General features: G+C 32.2%; 1 protein-coding gene across 2 annotated transcripts in view; it reads left to right on the forward strand.

The window, feature by feature from the left end:
* Positions 1–21845, forward strand: part of mgl (low-density lipoprotein receptor-related protein megalin) — a 257076-nt gene that overhangs the window by 220559 nt on the left and 14672 nt on the right. For both annotated transcript variants that reach the window (XM_088181597.1, XM_088181598.1), the window contains 8 exons: positions 15086–15322; positions 16399–16653; positions 16795–16971; positions 17196–17422; positions 17482–17751; positions 18229–19831; positions 21056–21315; positions 21486–21789. In XM_088181597.1, the coding sequence (XP_088037723.1) occupies positions 15086–15322; positions 16399–16653; positions 16795–16971; positions 17196–17422; positions 17482–17751; positions 18229–19831; positions 21056–21315; positions 21486–21789 (3333 nt within the window). The remainder of the gene's footprint in view (positions 1–15085; positions 15323–16398; positions 16654–16794; positions 16972–17195; positions 17423–17481; positions 17752–18228; positions 19832–21055; positions 21316–21485; positions 21790–21845) is intronic.

Here is a 21845-nt window from a genome sequence, read left to right on the forward strand (position 1 = left end):
TGTCAACTTTGGGTTTAATTAAATCATAGCTCGGGCGAGATTGATGATCGAGCGTAAAATTTTAATTGAGGAAGACCTTTCCTCTTGAAAATTTTGTCGACGAATGGATTGTTATTTTTGTGAACGTATAAATAAATTCGCATGACGTGTTTTTGACGATGCGTTCAACAGAGATCTGTCTCCTTTTTATCGTTAATTTATTTTGATAGCGTGTTCCACGTCACGTAATACAAAAAACGTGTTTTATATTTATTTGATAATACGAGAATCCATAAATTATTTTATTATAAAAAAAATTAAATAACTTATGAATATTTCTGAAATACATTTGAACAAAATGAAGTCACATAAATAGCTTATTTTTACTTTCGTGGCTTCACTTTCAAAAGTACTGATATGTATGCATATTACTTCTAAAATAAATTATACAATTTCCATGTTTTATTTATAATCAGTTATTTTATTTGGGTTTATTCACCTTATTATATAGCTTCTATATTTGTGAAAAAAGTCGTTTTAAATATTAAAATGTGGTCTGTGGTATTGCTTTATCGACTGCCCTTAGGGGTGCTTCTTCTTGTTTTTATTTATATTATTTAGTTATATCTATTTTTGTACTTATTTTGTAGGTTTGCATGTACAATACTCAAAAACTTAAATATAAAATAATACTATATATCATACTAATGAATTAATATATTAAAATATATTAAACGAAATACATATAATCGATAGCTGATTATATGTTTAAAAATTCTTTATATGAATTATAAATAATATATATTTTAGTAGATATTTATATATTCTAATATTCATTAGAATTCTATAATATATATTTATTACAGAGAATTAGAGATCGATACTAATTTTATCAGCATTGGAAATTATACATCAAACCATTTTAAATGATACTTGTTCTTCACAACAAATCTGCTCTGTTTTTTCAACTTAACAAAAAATCTCATTATATGTCATCTACATTGATTTTGAACAGGCTTTTGATAAAGTTTGTATTGCGAAAAGTATTGTTAAAAGCAAATACAGCACATACATTCGAATTAAAAGCCTATTATTATATATTATGTAACCAATCGATAAATAATTCATCATACCATTTTAAGGGCTTATTAATTAATTACATTTTAGAACAACCACATGAAACGTATTTGTGTTATAAAAGATATTAAACAAAACCTCTTAGGTTAACCCATCCACTTCAAAAACTATTCAGTAGTGGAAATGTTTATATGTTTTTACCCTAAATACTAGCCTTCAGGCCCATTTTACCCGAGGCGCTTCGCCAAACGTCCGACCCTTGTAAACGCGTCATTTTTAAAACGAACATTTCATTACATTTAATATCGTACGAATGTAACAAGTGTAATTTGGCATTCAAAGGGCGCGGATTTGGCGAATTTTAATTTTAGCGTTGACCGTTTTTTCTCGCCTAAGCGAAATTTTATTCAATGGTCATTACGCACGTGGAAATTATTATTATATATTTTTAATGTAATTTGGGTAAAACTATCGTTTAAAAATATTCTAAAATCTCATATACAATGACATACTGTCTTATTTTATAAAATACAACAATATAACGTATGCGTCGTTATCGATTGTGTGGATTTTAAAATAGTATGTTTTTGAAGTAGCTACATATATTCGATAGCGTGCGTTACATGCGTTCATACGCTCTTATCTCTGTCACTTAGCACGCGATCGAGCGAAAGGGAATGTATCTCACCGTACGCGCTTAGTAATTTGACAGGTCAGGTCAGAGAAGGGTAGATATCGGCAAACTCTTGGGGTCGATCAGCTGATCTAGCCAATCTATCTGGTTCGCCTGAATCAGTAACTGGAAAGTACATATTGGGCTGGAGTTTGATGTGTTTTATACCATTATTACAAGTAATATTTATGCAATATGCGTCTCATTGCTTCTTAGATATTATAGATGCATAAATACTCATAAAGAAACAGGCCACTGATGCTCAGCATTAATTTTAAAGATGGCCAGTCAAGACTACAGCCTACAGATACGCGATCCACAGCGTCTAACGTGCGTGAATAATGTTTTTAATACGCAGCGACAGATGGTGACACCACTCGCAGAATTACAGTGGCGGCCGCCGACGATATCTCATACGAATGACGGGCATTTTTCATCCAGGCTCGAGGGCGGGAGAGCCGCCTAAAATTGCCGTATAAAACACTGGCGAATTACGCCGATCTGCGGCGACCCCACCGAAGGTCCCTCGACGATGATTTTTTCTCTGGGTCTCTGAATTCAATTCTGTGCGATTAATCGCTCGGGCGAACTGGGTCGCTCGGGGCGAATGCAAATCCCGGCGCAATGATACGCTTCGAATTTGTGCGAATTGCAAATGAAATAGTTAAATTCGCGCATCTAAAAAGTTGGCTAATTATCTGACGAGACGAGACTCGCGGAAGGTACTCGTACTTTTGTTGGATTAGTTAAAACAAGAGCCTTCAATATTGGTATTCCAATTTCATAAACTTAGATCGTCTAAATAAGTGTAAATTGTCTATCTAGCAACATTACAAAAAAAATATGTGGCTTACATTACAGTATTACTTTATACCTCATATTAAAAAAATTAACTTTTTATTAGTTCACATAATAATAAAACAAGTTATTACTGTACAAATCGAGCAAGTATAGTAATATTATCACTGAATGAATTTAAAGGGAAAAATAATAATTTTTGTTACTCCACACCTAGCAAGCGAATGCTCATAATATAATAAAGTCTTTATATAGTACTTTTTTGTTGTTGTTAGAATGCAATTATTTATCAATGAATTAAAGCATAAAATATGTATTTTCAATTATGCATTTTTAAAGAATTATTATACAATAATATATTCAACGCTGTATATATTATATATTGAAGTAATTATATATTAAAGAATATTGCTTAACAATATACACATAATCCGAATGTCGCACGTCACATTAGTCGTTGCTCGCTTCAGTTAATTCCGCCTCCGAAAGCCTCAACTTACCATCTTTCATCTGGCGTCTTTACCCCAGACGTTGCTGCATCCAATTTGAAAGCGCATTTGCAATTCCGATGCGGTAATTTTAAGGAATGCAGCATACATTTGTATAAGAGATGGAGATTGGGAACAACTCCCGGTTTTATATATTCATCCCCCAGGAACTCTATTTCTCGCTGCGGTGCTCTTTTTTAATACGGCTATTTAATCCCATTAAGTGTTTGTTCATTGAAGCCGGGACTTAATTTAAAAATGCACTCACTTCCTTTATTCCCTCAGGATGAATATATTAATTAAACTATACAGAGCTTCGTAATAAATAATAATAATAATAATATGATTAAATATTTAGCTTTAGAAGCTACATAATTTATCTACGTGATTTTATTAGCAGAATAATAATTTTACTACAATGGATTTATTTACTTATTTTTTTTATCTTCTTATATATAATTATTCTAAGCCGCTTCCGGACGAGCATAACTTAAAATGAAACATTTTCCGTTCAAATCTCTACTCTGTAAATCGCATCGCTTTGTATGAACGGTGTATACACGTAAACAAAGGAAATATATTTAATTATAATAAAAATAAAAATTGAATTTGCTTCATTGCTTTCCGAGGCGTCGGTAATGCATTCCGTTGTTTCGACCAATGAAAAAAAGGCATTCAAATATAAAACAAGATGGCTGACAGTACCGTGACAACAGTTTCAAATAATTATTATTTAATAATAAAATTTTGCTACGCGACAATAATTTTCATTAATTCATTTGACTGAATATAAATAATCGGAATGCAAATTAACTAGGTGTATTTAACTATGAAAATGAAATATATACATAATGTGTTAAGGATTAGAAGAATATATTGATTAAACTAGATAAACAATCATAAGACAATCTTCGTAATAAAATCTTCAAATTTTGAATTCCCGGCGACGGGCTCTGAGGCCAAAAAGTGAGTTTTTCCTTTTATAAATAATGAGATTGCAAATTAACTAGGTGTGTTATAACTATGAAAATTAAATATATACATAATGTGTTTAGGATAAGAAGAATACATTGATTAAATTAAATAAACAATAATAAAACAATCTTCGTAATGAAATCTTCAAATTTTGAATTCCCGTCGCCGGGCTTCGAGGCTGAAAAGTGAGTTTTCCTTTTATATAATATTACATAAACATTATCATTGCTTCCGATTTAATTCACATATACGTTAGATTTAAGGAATTGCAAATAAACCAGGTACATTTTAAACGTGAACGTGTAATATATCCTTAGTATGTATGAGGATTGAAAGTTAATGTCGATCAAATCGGGAGTGGGAACGCTATATTTATCAGCCAACGGACAGATTATAAATGTGTAGTTTCATGGATGTTATCTAATAAACGACATTTCACAATGATTATCAATATGTGATTGCAAACCTGGAATAATCGATAGCCAAAATATCTAAGAGTGGGTTATTTTTATTCCGATGTGGTAAAATATGTATACGTCATGGTTTTTATTCAATTTTTGTTCTGTGCCATAATTCCTGTTTCGGAATAGCCAAATTCAAGATATTCAATTACATCAAATTAAGTACTATTCATTACCAACCAACTACTAAACACATAGTGTTGCAAAAATCCCTTTTACTGACGCCTTTGAAAGAAAACTACACAAAATTGTATAACACAAATTTAAATATTTTTTAAATTATAAAGTTTCAGAATAAAATTTCAAGATTTATTCAAAATATTTTTTTTCAACCTTTAAAATATTTTTTATTTTATTATGGATTTTAAATATTTTTAGTTTATTATAGATTTGTTTGAAAATGAAAAGTGTTTGCAATTATTAATTATTAAAATATATAATGCCGCGCAGAAAAACATTCACTTTAAAAAAATATATAATATCAAAATATTTTTAATAAAAATAGACAAAGATCTTAAAATTATTAATATTCTTAAAGCGCACTTTTGGTCTAAAGTAGCTGATTAGGTGATTGATATTTTCAGTTTATTGTTTCTTTCTAATTTGTAAATGTAATTAAAAATTGCCTTTTAAATTTACGCATAAACTATATAAACAACTTTTTTAATTATAAAGTAACTTATGGTGTAACTAAAAAACGTTCTTATCACTAAAATTTAAATTTATGATAAAATTGTGTTATATGCAGCGTTAAAACAGGCCCTCAAACATCTAAAATACGCTAAAACACAATCAATGACTTATAATCGCTCACATTGCACCAACTATAGGTGATTAAAAACCCAATTTTCAATTTAAAATGACCAATAAATTTATATTAAATGTATGTACTGACTGGCGATAAAATATGCTAGCGATCATTTGTAGGGTTTAAATTGCTTATGCGATCAATTGACACAGCAGTAAACTGCTGGCGGTAAATTGCTGACAGTGTATTGCGGGCGATACATTTTATGGACCCCACGCATAACATGCGGTCCATCAGGACATCATTAATATCGATTTTCAACCCATTCTCAGTCATTTTTTTGCGGTAATAATTAATCTATGTCGTGTCTATTATTCAATAAACCTGGAGTTACCGAGAGCTTATTTAAAAGACTCGAATTTTTCCACGATAAACCAGCACGATGGATTAGTGGTATTGACGATGACTAATACTCGAAAGTCCTTGTATTTTTTTATTATATCGTGTCTGGTAGATTACAGTTAGTGATTATTATAAAACTATAATTCTGATCGAGCATCACAGGTTAGGTTTTTTCAGATTTTTCCCTCTCGTGGAAGAATATCGTGATCGTACATACATATTAGGCACAGAAAAGTCTTAAATACATACATATTAGGTACAGAAAGGTCGTAAATAATGAGCTATTTCAACTTATCGAAATAATTCATATTTTGTACATCGTAATTCACAAGCTGTATATGAAAGCCGTGAAAATATTTGTTTTAAAAAAGTAGAACCTGAATAAATATTTTTATCATTAAGGAAAATACTAATTAATATAACATCGTTATTAATTGCTTTTATATTAAATAAATAATAATTAGTACATATTTTCATGTTTTCATAGAATAATATTTAGGTTTAAATATGTAGATTATTATTATTTTATGAATACTTACATAAATACTAATATTTCGGTTTTGTATTACAAAAATATAGCATTCTAAATGAAGAAGGCAAAATTAGTTTTGAGTTGTATTGTGAATAAGTCTTCGAACGGTAACTTACAAAATACGTGCCAATGACTTTTTTGTTGGGGTTGGAGGAGTCATAAAATTCAACGTTGTTAGAATGTTCATAGGTTGAAAAACAAAGAGTCGGCAATATTCAATTGTCACAAAACTCGGTTTTCGTCTGTACCTAAAAAATGGTTTTGTATTTGAGTATTTGCATCTTGAGTATATACTACGCAATAGTTGTTTTGAAATAGTTTTTGATCCTCTCCATGAATATTAAAAAAAAATAAGAATTTTTGCCTATGCACATAAAACTTGGAACACGAAGAAGTGGAAAAGGGTCCTCTGGACATTTAATTTTTCATATCATGTTTTATCGATTAGTTATCAACGTTTATTCAAAAAATAATAGACCGTTTGAAGACTTATTCACAGTACTGTATATCTATATTATCATAGAAATTTTGTATGGAATATATTTGAGATAGGCTGTTTTTATAAGTAGTATTAACTATTGTATATATATAAATACTACTTTAAATAACTCAGTATTTGCTTACCTTAATGTAAATTATGAAAGTTTTAGCAATGTTGTGACTCAAAACTACCTGGGAAATATCTCTATGAATTATATTTTGCTACATCTTAATTATAATAATATATTTATTAATTTCAGACGGTAAACTTTAAAGTGTATTAACAAACTATATACCAACTCGCTGTCTACGTAAATATATTATATTTACGAGCATAACATCTACGTATTATAAACTTTCTTGACGTCATACAGGAGTTCCATAATAATGAAAATTTGACACACGACAGTTGATTCAGAATACGCGAAACTCGCTCGAATAGTTTCGCACAAAGGTTTCATGCTCGAGTTGGTATCTAGAGATTTGACCGTTTCACTCCACAGACACTTAAATACGTTTTACTTTTAAAAAAATACATGAATATTTACATACATAAATATTGAAAGAAAATTTTCTACTGAATCGTTTTTTAAGCGATGTTCATATTTCAATCTTCCGATCCATTTCGATGTGATGAATAAAATAGGAAAAAACTGAGAGAGAATGTATCGTATCGAATTAATTTATATTAGGCTCATATATCTATCAAAGTGTGTCCACATTCTCATGATACACTCTGTACGCTTGCAATTTTTTAGGGTCACCGCTTTGGTAGACGATATCATAACGGGATTACGAGAACAATGCTCGTCGGTTCGTGATCAAATTTTCAATACCTCCAAACGCTTTGTCCCATTTCCGTCGATTCGTCGTCTGCCGTTCGAGGTTTTCACTTTGTAGTGCGAATCTCGAAACACGTTTTTGCGGTCCGGCTCAATTTACTTGCAGCCCGGACGTGAAATAATCGCAAATGAAACGATTAGCATTTATTGTGACTCTAATGGTTCCTCTTGTCCGACCCTACGAGGGACGTATTGTAATGTCCTCCATGTTACTACTTAACATGACTATAGTTTGCATTCTCGAAAAATTACGCTTAATTTCAAAATTAAACTCTGGAGGCACTGACCTCAATTTTGGTAGTTTTCACGTAGAAAGGCTTAGTTTGGGTAATAGCGTTTGAGTGGAAAACCTTTTTTAAAAGCCAGTGTATGCCATATAACGTTGCGCAATTTAGAATAATTTTATTTAAGTAATAAAATGATACACCAAACAAAATTTCGTTTACTTAAACCTTACATCAAATCATTTATTTATATAGTATAATAAGTTTGAAATTTAATGCTAAAAAAGTAGTTTCTAAAATCAATCAATCTAAAGATATAATATATCATCCTACAATGCCAACAAATACACACATACAATTTAATATAAAATGAAAAGGGCTGACACACAGTTTAACCTACGACCAAGCGAAACGTTGGTTGCGTGCATTTCCCCCTATTCAAGCCCAAAAAAGGGCATTGAAAAATGACTATCCCATTTGGCTAGCGCTTTGATTTATTATGAAACGATGGTAGTTGTCAGTGTTGGATTGCTATAATGGAATTTTCATATATAAAAAAGTTTTATGAAAATGTAAACATGCATAAGCAAATCGATAAATGTCACCCAAGCGGTAATGTATTACAAATATATAGATTGAAATAGAGAAAAATATTTAATTAAGATATTCGCATTCACAATATATAGGTCTATTTTTTTCAACGTTCCAAAATCCTTCTTATTATAGATTATACATAAAAAGTGGTATTCAAATATTCCATCTATATACAAGGTGATTTATTTTTATTTCAATAATAATACGGTTACTGTTATTAGAATAAATTGTGACGACCGTTCGCCAAAGAAGTTACGTTTTTTGGAATTAAATTTTGAACTGTTTTTCAATGTTTCTCGTACTTAAAAAGTTGTTTTTTGTAAAATAGGCACATTTTTTTGTGGGCTTCTAAAAAAACTATCTATTATAGCCAGGGATATTAAGAGTTTTGAGCTACGCTGGACAGTGGATTTTGGGTCGTCAATTAAAATAAAGAGAGCAACGCTCTTGGTTCTTAGAGAGTCAGTCAGGAATTTCATCCACCTTTCTGACCCTTTCCAGAGAGGCTTTCTAACAACGTCTTTCACCAAGACAACAGCTTTACAGTAAATAAAATGATAATATTTTAAATAAAAATAAAATAAAAAATATTGGTTAATAGTTTCATCAAAGTCAATACATGAGTCGCATAAAAAATTAAATATTATTAATTACTATCTAAAATATATTTTATTTTTATTTACAAATAAAATTATATGCATCTTAAGGTGAATTTATCTAAGGGTTAGAACAGACAAATTAAATAAATTATTTAATTTATGAGACACGCTAAAAAAATACGGTATTGTAGGTATGTACAAAAATACGCTTTGCTCTTCTCTATTCAGGCGAAAAATAAAGTTATAATATTTATTTTAATGTAGTACAAACATTCATATAATAGATTGCAGCACAATACGTACATTTGTGCGGGTATAGTTCGGGACAAACAAGAAGGTGAAACGTGTTAGTGTTAGTGAATCTGTGAGGATATACGTACTAGTCCTTCTTGATTGGTTTGTATACATGTATTTGCAACGAAAATAATGATTTATTGTCGTAAAATGCATTGTATTGGTTGACGAGTTGTCGTTTGGGCGAAACTTGACTTAGGACGAAGCGGTCAATTGTTTTGTAAAGAAAACACAGAGTGTTTATAAAGTATGTAGATATGTCGGAATACAATAAGATGCGTATTTTTAGGTAGTGCCTAAAATACGCATAACAGTTATGCAGCAGGTAGTCGCCGTGACAAAACTGGGGATCAACCCAGCTTACAAAATTGTTCAGAATTACAAAACTAACGAAAAACAAATAGTTTTAATAAATCAGTGATAAGAAAATGTATTCACAATTAATAAAAGAATTTAAATTAAAAAATAACATAAATAAAAATTAACAGAAATATTTAAATTTTCAATGAAAAGCGAAATATCTTTTTTTATATTCTAATTTTTAAGTTTATTTTACGATTTTGTAAAAACAAAAATAATCAAAAATTATTTATTAAACGTTTTTCTCTAAGTATTAGTAGGTAAAAAATAATATAAAATAAATTAATAAAAAACTGTTAAACACTCGATATACACCCTGTGACTAATACAGATGCATTTCACCTTCTTGCCTGTCCCGGACTATACACACTACAGAACATGTTTTTAAGCATCAGATGTAAAAAAGATTGATTTTACCCGTTCTGTATATTACCATCAGCAAAAATGACTGGTAGGTACTATTTGATCAGTCGGTTAAGTGCTATACTAAATATTTTTTGTATTAAGCTGGTAGTAAATATTTTTTTTTGTATTCGTCTGCATTGAATAATTTGTTTTTAGTTGTCAATGATACATCTCTCTTTTAATCATCTCAGTAATGAAATGTGGAAACAACATGTCAGCTGAATATTTTTGTTGTTGGCCATATTTATATAAACATATTTTTTTTTAATAAAGTGTTCAGTAAATGTAGCTATACATATGATCTCACAGCCAGCTACTCATTAATTAAGTTGAAAGATACCCAAATGAAATATGTTTGCCGAGCAATACAAATTAGCCATCTAAAGCTATCCAAGAATAATCTTTCGCGTTTTCCAAAGTATCTTAAAAAATAAAAACATGTTTTTTATTGCTAATTTAAAATATTAACATCTAAATAAATCACGCTGTATGTTTCTTGTCGTATAAAGTTCCTATATTTTAATATTTTTTTAAAGAACCAATCTCTTTTTGTCGATGAGCCTTTTTGATATTGCTTTAGGCCCTCAGCGAAATTACCGCTCGGCAAGGAGGTTCCCCTCTCCATCCCTAATTTTAGGATCTCACAAAGAGGAGCCCACGTGTTTTTTTCTGGTTATTTACTTTATTTGGCCATCGAATCGCCGATCGCCATCACGTACGTCCGATTGCTTCCGTTTCCGTTCTTCTGACCGTCCCTCTCTGTATAGCCCTTTTTCCAGCATCCGGCTGACTCCTTTTTTCTCATTTTTTCTCAAACACTCCGAGAGCGGTCGTAAACCTCCGACGCCTTTTTTGGAATTGAATAAAATAACACCATCTTGATTGCCCCTAAAAGATAATGATCAGAGTCATAAAGATCGTATCCAATATTAGCATAAAGATATGGTACAAAAATAATCAATCATGTTATATAATATTATATAATAATAATACATTTAAATGGTTTATTACATCTGTTTGAAACTAAGCGATTTTGACCTTATGCCAACAATTCACGCCACTTGTGCGATTTAAAGATGATAGTTAAATCTCTTGTATCCTGTACAAGATGTTTATCCTTTAAGTACTGCGTAAATAAAAGAACATATGTACTTATATAATAAAGTGTTATTACTAATGTATTCTAAGAATACGTATGAAATATTACTAATGGATTCTAAGAATTAAGAGTGCTATTCATATAATTATGTATAACAATTGAGCGCAGGAAATTGCTGCAAATTACTCTATACATAACTTATCTCTTGCAATAGATATGCTTAACAATTCCTAGTGTATCTGATCCTTTTTACTTGGTAAACTTAAATCTATGTTTAGAGGAGAGCCTGTCACAGAACTCACACCATTTCACTTCCTACAACATTAGCTGGAGTGACAAAAATACATACATGTCAAATGACACGGAAACGAATAAAATGTGCCACATTGGCAAATATGATTTGAATAATGAACTTTGAACGCACTAAATTATCAGGCAAGTGACCGGTGTGTGCAATAATATACCGCCGGCCGACATCCAACGTGTGTAATATAAACAACAAAATTTTTACATAAAATCAAAGAAAATAAAGATATACCCTAAGTATTTTTTACGTGATTTATTATCATATACTTTATTAATATTTTATTAGGTTTAAAGTTAAATTATTATGGTGCGCTATTACATATAGTATATCGATATTTATTTACTCACTTAAATGAAGAGTTTAAAGTACATATTTGTTATGTGGTAAATCGAAAGACTTGACAGTGTAAATATTTTATAGTAGCGATGTACGTCGAGTATTGGCAGTTTACACTAGGAGATTGGATACTAGATTCTTATTGGAAAAATGGTATTTTTATTTTATATATAATGCTTTGAGAAGAGTATTAGACCTTAATATTGATTGACTATATGCAGATTGGAGTCTGGAAGAGTGCCATATGTATTATTTTTTTGTCAGATTGAGCAGATCCTCGATCGCTGACGAACAACCGCGATTGTCGGATGGCATTTTGTGCTCAGTAGTTTTTGTGTTACGATATTTTTTTTACCTTAGTGATGTTCAATTGATAAATAGATAAATATATTCTTCTGTAATGCTGAATAGATTAAAGGGAACTGTTGAATAAATCAATATAAATAAAGAGAAGACATAGAGTAGCAATTAGAGGTTGAGGATGAGGTAGGAATTTCTTACTTTAAGGCAATTTTCGATAATTATTTTTTATTAAATGAGTTATTCGTGGTGACTTGAACTCTAGGGGTGTGACTTCGTAGCCAGTGATACACTTAGTGGAATGTAGTTATAGTTTTATCAGATTATATTTAAATATGTATGTTGCGATATGTTTTCTCCGAACGGTGGTGGAGAAGCTGGCGGAGGGATGATGCCAGTGGACGATCCTTAGAGTTCTTGTAGATGCCTGCAGCGAGTGTCTGGAGGCAGTTCCTCTTTCTGCGATAATCGTGTTTGGGAGTCTCAGGTTGTCGGGGGGGGGGGGGGCGTTTGCTAGACGGGGTGAATCTACTGGTATTTTCGAGTGACTGATAAATGCCTTCTTAAGCTTAAGTATCTAGGGCTGCAAAGCTTGCTGACTAATTGCACTTATGCAGCGATCATCCAGCCAATACGGCTTTAGAAAGTGACATTCCCTTGATGGGCATTGCCCAAGGTCGTATTGCATTGCAACGGAATGTTGTGGATCTGGTGATTTATTATATCCGTGACTGTTTCGCAACAAAAAATATTCTCTCAATGACGGAGAATATTTACTGTAAGAATAAAACTCGTGTTATTTATGGGATTGTAACGAGAGCTGTGTGGTCCAAAATCCTTTACGCTATTGTGTTGTTTCCTTGTTGATGGGTGATTTGGTCGCAATAAATTAACACAAATTTTGAGACAATGACCCTTTCAAATGTGGTCATCTGTGTGGGATCACTACAGCTTTTATTTTTAATAAGAAACTATGTAGTATAAATGTTATTGATGATAAAGTGGATCCTTTTATATACATTATTTTTATATTGTCTAAAATATTAAAGGCAAAATCAACAAGATGTTTTTAATTTATAGTTTCATAATAATACTTTTTAATATTTTAAATAATAATAAAACAGTAAAAACTCAATTTAATATTTTATCTTAGATAGTGATAAGATTCCAAGAAAAATTCAAAATCAAGCTCTCAAAAATGTCTAAATAGCAGAGAAATTTAGAATGCTTTTTGACTTTTTATATGGCCTAAGGTTGAGCTTTGTTTTATTACTTTATAAATATAAACTCCTTGTTGGTTAAAACCATTATTCTTAAAAAGCTTATGACAAATAATTTAAAACCCTTTGCTTACGAGCAAAAATTCGATTTCCTAAAGCTGTAACACTGGCGAATTTCCATCTCGATTTGACAAGAGAGAGCTCTTGTGTTTTAATATTATGGAGTTCGTTGCATTGCTCGTGCCAGGAGCTTAAAGGGGACGAGAAAGAGAGAAATTCTCTTTTGGATAAGACTCGGATAGAGGTCGTTAGAGAGAAGCAATATCCGCTGAATGCTAAACGAACCTTTCGCCACCCTAAAGAAAACGGGGTTAATTTCGACTCGACTACGCGAAAAATAAATGCAAAACAATGCATTACATTAGCATACTTCAGGTAAGAAATAATTTATCTCATCAAAGTAGGTACTGACTCTATGTATGTACTAAAGGAAATTAAGTTTCTGTATGTCCGTGTTTATTTCAAATTTACGCAGTTTTTTATGGTGTTTATATTTTTTGTGGTTTTACAAAGTTCGTCATTGTAACTTCAGCATTTTCAATATTTGCACCCTCAATTCGCTTACATAACATTAATAAAACACATATGTAGATGCATAGTAATTTTTGGTCGTTTTATGGATATCATAGATTATTATTTCCCAAAAAATTTTCTTCGACAAAATATTAAAAAATATTGATCAATTAATTTTATAATATATCTATTTATTTATTTAAATTAAGACAATTGTGACCATGGTGTTATTACAGTACACAAAAAATAATACATAGCAAGCAATAAAAAAATCATAATATAATAAAAATAAATGATACGAATCGGACCAGCTCCTCGTAGCTGACATCAATTAGAGCAATGTACAATGCCAGCGTATTAAGGAGTATAATATTATAATAGACAATGATACAATCTACCCATTGGATTGATTAATGACACATAATAAATATTGTAATCGGCGTTTAATTATTGTATAAAAAAATATTCAAGTTTGAGCAGATGTGTCTTAAATTTATAAATTATGGTTATTGCGGTTGTCTTCTTACGTATGAACAGCTTGAGGTTATTTACACATGTATCAGTGAAATAAGTGTATTCGATACACACCTAGTTCTTTGTAACGAATATTAGCCATTTTAAGTTAAACCTGGGCAAAGCTGGATGACACAGCTATTACATACATATATACATATACACTATAATATATAGGGAAAGATAAAAAAGTGGAAGGGGAAATACGTTATTGCCGGTCGTTATTTTTCGTTACATCAAAGCGACGGGCCTCCGATATGACCACTTTGACCGGTGGGAAATTTCGTTTATATTTCCCATTTTTTCTTTCGGAAAGGTATTCCTCGCCGAAGTTCTTTTTTATCGCAATATTTCGCCCCTCTCGCCGATGATGGAGGAGTAAATCATTTTTATCTTTTTTTATCGCATCTTTTTATTTATTTGCGATTTAGCAAATCTTTTTTGCGTTAAATGTACATAAAATAACATTATTGTAATGGAACAACATCGTAAACATGTCAACACGTGGCATAGCTATGATATACTGTCATCAATTTAATTATTAGCTAAAAATCTATGGGTGGGTTGAGTTAAACTAATAGCATTTTATTATTAAATTTATGCAAATGAATATGTCACTTTTACAACGTTAAAATGAATCAAAATAGTACTACTATCCATTTCAATTTGGTGATTCTTATTTTATTTAATATTTTTTGTAAAACACTAAACATTTAAAATTAAGCTACATAATTTAAATTGATGTAGAATTAAAAATTTCTCTAAATATACTGATACTTATCTTTTCTATTTCTATTTATTTTCAGCGTATCGCAAGTGCCAATCAGACGACTTCCGATGTGGGGAAAATGCCTGTATCCCCAAGTCGAAGAGGTGCGACGGATATATCGATTGCAGGTCAGGTGAAGACGAAAAAAATTGCCCTGGAGTAGCGTGCACCCTGGATCAGTTCAGGTGTGAGAACGGCACCAGATGTGTAGACGCTTCACAAAAATGCGACCACAAAAACGACTGCGGTGATAATTCGGACGAGATGAATTGCAGTAAGTACACCCACATACAATATTATTTCAATTATCTCATTTAATATCTCTGAAATATCCACCTTTCTGGTAGAAAGTTCTGAATTACTAGTTCTTTTCGAATTATAATATAATTTGTTGAATAACTATTGTGGTTGGCCTGATTACTCGAAAGCGATCAAACTGCTACTTCCTTAAATTGTCTGTTATCGCTTTTCCTTTTCCGATGGTTTGGAAACAGAATTATAATGATTTTAATGATCCATCGGAGAGTCTATTGATGAGTCATCCCTTATCTCGCTGGCTTGCCAAACCAATAAAATCCCGTTGTTTTTCTATTAATGTTGGCTACCACATATTTTTTATTAGATTGATATTACCTAATTATAATTGATTTTACTCATCCTAATACATTAGGTGGATTTTATTCATTCGTTATTGTTTTTATAAAATACAAATATTTTCAAGCAAATTATTAATATTTAGTATAAGCCTATATGTTATGAAATTGTTTTATGTATTAATTATTTATGTTCTCAACGAGTAAAATATATAAAAAAATTCGGGTAATTCAATGATATTTTATGATCTCTCCATTAATTTTTCAATGGATATACTAGTTTTATCAAATTCTTTCTAACATAACTAAAAACGTGTACAATTTTAATGTATATAATAAAATACTACCTTTGAACAAAATATATAAAGCTACTTTATAAACGTCTGTCAATATAAAGAGCTATGCGGTTTTATAATAAGTAGTGTATAAACAAAGGCAATATGAAAAATTAGGAGCTTCTTCGATAGATAATAAATTACAATGTCATGTAAACCTCTTTTGTAAAATTACATAAAACGTCAAATGTTTTGCCACTGTGCATCTGTTTTTTTACGTATGATTACTTAAAAGCGTGGAGTAATATCCTTACAAGTTACAGGTGAGAGACAAATAGTAATGGATTCTAATAAAATGTAATGATTCATCTTTTCCGTTGTTCCCCAATTATATATTTTATCGACTCATTTGAAATATGTAGGTTTTGAAAATGAGCTTACATATAAATCATTTTGTATTAATAAATTATAATGTTTTACAGATTTCCAACCATGCCATATTGGACAATTCAGATGTGCCAATGCTCTATGCATACCTGCGACGTTCCACTGTGACGGTTACCACGACTGTTCGGACGGATCTGACGAAGCAAACTGCACTGTGATAGCCTGTCCTGACAACAAATTCTTATGTCCCAAAGGCGGTCCTGGTGGTACTCCCCGCTGCATATCCAAAGCTCAACTATGCGATGGTAAGAGTGACTGTGAAGATGGTGCTGACGAAGAAACTGCTTGCTGTGAGTATATTCTACCATATGGAAAGTACCAGACTTACAAATAAAATAAGTACTAACAGCCTTAGATTGAAAATATATTATAAATAATTTAGTATCATGTTTATAATACACAAATTATAATATTTTATTTATCCATTTCAGCAACATCATCATGTCCTTCTCTCGGCTGTGAATACAAATGTATAGCGTCTTTGAACGGTGGAATTTGCTCGTGTCCATCAGGATCTGTCGTGAGCGCCAACAATAGGACGTGCGTCGATAGAAACGAATGCGAAGAATGGGGATTTTGTGATCAATTATGTACAAATACTGAAGGAGGTATGTGTTTATTAGGATTTTATAATATTATATTTTAATTTGTATGGTACCACTTGTCCAATTTTCCCTTTCGCAATGGCATTTAGATGTCATGAAAAATTTTCAGCAGAGACCTCTAAATCTATTGCGAGTGTTCGAACAGTTTTTTTATAAATTCACTTTAATAGTATTTCTTTATCGGCCTACATTAACAATGTTTAGATTAAAAACCTGTTGATTTTTAGGTTATAAATGCTCATGCGCTCAAGGTTTTATATTAACGGGAGGCGCTAGATGTACAGCACCTCCGGAATCAGCACCACAACTGTTATTCGCACACGAAAAAGCTGTTCTTTCAATGGACACACACGCCAGAGTTGTAAAATTGGTTGCCAACTCAACCGGTGCTGCTGGAATCGACTATCACTACAAAAAGAATCTCTTATTCTGGTCGGACATCAAAACTAGAAAGGTTTGTCCTTATTAAACATATTTATTTTAGCATTTTTATTTAATGATTTACATTTACAGGTGCACATTCAAGCGTTAAATCCACCAGCTGGACTACCAAGCTATGCAGAAAATGATATCTCATTGCCCGGAACTTGGTCGCCAGTAGCGCTAGCTGTAGATTGGGTTGGGGATAAACTATACATAGCTGATGCTATTGGTCAAAAAATTGATGTATTCGAATTGGACGGTAGAAGACATGCAATCGTATTAGGATCAAATCTGACTAATCCATCTGATATTGGATTAGATCCGACGCTCGGTTATATGTTCGTAGCTGATAGCAGTCAAGTAAGAATCAATTCTATACAGTGGGGGCTTGTATAAAGAGATATGAAGCTGCAGTATCAATAACTTTGCTTATACCTAATGATTTACTCATTATATATTATCATATATAAAATTAATACGCATTCTTCAAATCTTTATACCCTTATAAAATTAAAAATTACGTTTAAAGTACACTCCCACATATTTTTGTAATATGTAAAAAAATCTATAAACGCTAGAAGTAACACTATCTTGGTGTAGACTGTAATACAAATTATAAATAGCTCAAAATAAATTCCACTGATAGATATTTATTGCAGAGCGTCTCATGTTGTCTCATGTCACCATAGTATTTATATATTTTTAAATTAAGTGTCTTAAGCTCTTCATTGAAATTTTAATTTATAAGCAGCATCCCCAAAATTTTTACCATGAACCTCCACTGATTCTATGCATATATATTCCTAAAAATATGTTTTTTATGATATATAATTTTAGGTATTGCGAGCTAATATGGATGGAACTCACGCCAAGTCAATCGTATCTGAAGCCGCATATAAAGCATCTGGTATCACCGTCGATATAATCGCTAAAAGGATATTCTGGTGTGATTCTTTATTGGACTACATTGAGACGGTCGATTATGAAGGACAGCATAGATTCTTAGTGTTGAGAGGACAACTCGTTCCAAGCCCATCTAGATTAGCCTTGTTTGAGAATAGAATATATTGGTCAGATGGAACCAAACAGGGTATTACGTCGGTAGATAAATTTGAGGGAGCTAATAGCGTTCAAGCAATCTACAAGATGAAAGATATAAGAGAACCAAAGGCCATAAAAATCGTACATGGACTGAAACAGTTGCATGCTAATAATCCGTGCGGTAACAATAATGGAGCATGCGCTCAAATGTGCATCGTGACGGCAATCCAAGGAGCTGGTTTAGGCTATAGATGTGCTTGTTACATAGGATGGCAATTGCAGTCAGATCTGAGAAACTGCATACTCGTTAATGAGTTCTTGATGTACTCGCAACAAAGATTCATCAAAGGTAAAGTATTGAATCCAGTGATCGAAGGCTTCTCCGATGCTATCCTTCCAATTGTTTCGAGAAGAGCAAGATTCGTCGGACTTGATTTTGATGCTAGAGACGAACATATCTATTACTCAGATGTATTACAAGATGTCATCTATAGAGTGCACCGGAATGGAACAGCAAAAGAAATTGTATTGGCTTCTCAAAACGAGGGCGTTGAAGGATTAGCCGTTGATTGGGTTTCCAAAAATTTATATTACATCGATTCACGCAAAGGAACCTTAAACGTTCTATCAACTCAAAATGTTACATATAGAAGAACGCTTTTGAAGAACTTAAAAAGACCTAGAGCTATTGTTGTACATCCAAATAAGGGTTTCATTTTCTTTTCGGAGTGGGATCGTCCTGCTAATATAAGCCGAGCAAACGCCGACGGTTCTGGATTAATAGTGTTTAAAAATTTAACTCTCGGTTGGCCTAATGGTCTATCTATCGACTTTGATGCTGATAGAGTCTATTGGTGTGATGCGTTATTAGATCATGTGCAACACGCTAACTTGGATGGTTCGGATGTCCGAACTGTGAATTCGAGACTCATACGTCATCCATTTTCGATAGTCATCCATCAAGAATTCATGTACATAACCGACTGGAGATTAGATGCTATTATAAGATTACACAAATTGACTGGCGATCAAGAGGAGACGATGGTTAGAGAACCTCAAACGAATCGATTGTATGGAGTCAAAGTATTCAGCGAACGTATCCAGAGAATCGATAGTCTACAACCTTGTTCGATAAATAATGGAAACTGTGAAAAGATATGCTTTGCTGTGCTTAATAACGTCACTAATGTATTGATGGCGAAATGTGGATGTCCCTATGGTGAAAAAATATCCGATGAAAATCATTGCGTCTCTGATCCAAATTCGGAACCTCCAGAGAATGCTTGTCCAAATGCATGGGATTTCACTTGCAATAATCAGCGCTGTATACCAAGAACTTGGGTTTGCGACGGAGATGACGATTGTTTGGATAACAGTGATGAAGAACAAAATTGTACAGGTCAGTGAATCTATATTTTTAGTTACATAACTGTCTGTATAGCTCTGGACGCGTAACTTTTCCGATTGCGTCTGTGTGAGTCACAGGGTGTTTAATAAATGTTTTACATTTTGTTATTGATTTATTTTCTAATATTCTTTTTTGTAGAATTTATTTTCTAATAATAAATGAGATATGTAAAGCAGTTATAATTAAATAAAATCTGCGTTGATTAATTAATTTTTTTATTTTATTTTAAATTTTATTACAAAATCACTCGTTAATATGCGCCCAAAATTTATATTTTTTGCAAGTTTTAAAATGTATTAAATACGTGAATGACAACCTCCAGTGTGTACTAATTTTACCTTTTTGGAGAAGTTATGGCCACCCGTATTCCGTTATTTTAAAATTCCCGAATGATTTTTTGTACCCGTTTGACTGATAATTTTGTCGCCTCGGCAACCTGTTTCATAACGAGCTCTACTACCTAAAAATACACACATTGTTTAATATATAAATATTTTGTCTAGATTATTATTTTATCAATAATTACCGAATTATTAGCTGTGCATCTTTTTAAAATAGGTATATACGTTTAAAACCATTTCTTTAGTTTGTCCCGATAATGCTCTTCCTTGTCCCAATTTACTGTATTCCGACATCTCAATACTTGATGAACACCGTGTATTAAACAGACGACAGCATCGCTCTGTGCCAATTGCCTACTGACTCACGCCCATTCTACCTATCACCAACAAGCGCGTGTGGGTGAGATACATTCCATTTCGCTCGCTCGTGTGTTAAGTGACGAGAGTGTGTGAGCGATAAGTGGGTACGGTCCAAATGCCCTATCTCTCACTCACTCTAGTCACTTAACACGCGAGCAAGCGATAGGGAAAGTATCTCGCCACTCACGCTTGATCCTTAACTCTCCCTATGTTATCGCCGTCTACTAAGAAGTCATTACATAAAAAAATATTTTACGAGGTCCAATCAGTGCAGATTAGTATACATATTCACTCACACTATTGCAATGCAATCGGACATTTTCACTGGTAAAAATATATGTACTTAATGTATTAAATTGTAACCGCAGATTGAGTTATTTCTTACTCATGCGGAATTACGTAAATGAAATAAAATATTTATTGCACAAAATCGGCAACATACCTTTTCTTGTGGCACTCCTTATATAATATTCAAAATCGTCATTTCACTTCATAATCTATAAATTTATTACAGTACCGACGTGCGGATCGAATGAATTCCAATGTGCAACTTCAAGATGCATTCCACTAAACTTTAAATGTGACACTGAAAACGACTGTGGAGACTTTTCTGATGAAACCGGATGCGTCAACGTCACGTGTGGTGCCTCTCAATTCCAATGCGAGAACGGCAGATGTGTTCCGAATACCTGGAAATGTGATTCTGAAAACGATTGCGGAGATGGATCAGATGAAGGGGATTTCTGTGCGGAAAAAACTTGCGCATATTTTCAAGTGAGTATATCAAATTTTAAAAACATATACAGATAACCCAAAAATTATGCTTTAAGTAGGGTCCTAAAGAGTAACTATGCGCAATTTAATTAAGATCGTACAAATAGTGTAGAATTTTATTGACATCACAGACCTGTAACAAAATAAATTTTAATTGTTCTATTCCACAGTTCACATGTCCGAGGACAGGACATTGTATTCCTCAATCTTGGGTCTGTGACGGTGATGATGATTGCTTTGACAAGCAAGATGAAGTAGACTGTCCTCCTATAACATGTTTGGCTAATCAATTCAAATGCGCCGATTTGCGACAATGCATACCAGAGCCATATAAATGTGACGGTATTCCTGATTGTAACGATGCGAGTGATGAACTCGGGTGTCCGTCGATAGCGCCAGATCAATGCAACACTGAAAAACAATTCCAATGCAAATCATCAGGAATATGCATACCGAGAAGCTGGCATTGCGATGGTAATCTATTCAACTTTATTATGTAACTTTTTTATATAATTTTTCTTATTTGATTA

Source organism: Plectrocnemia conspersa, unplaced genomic scaffold (genome assembly GCF_051122295.1).
Source record: "Plectrocnemia conspersa isolate PC_06_02 unplaced genomic scaffold, ASM5112229v1 ptg000002l, whole genome shotgun sequence".
Classification (NCBI taxonomy): domain Eukaryota; kingdom Metazoa; phylum Arthropoda; class Insecta; order Trichoptera; family Polycentropodidae; genus Plectrocnemia; species Plectrocnemia conspersa.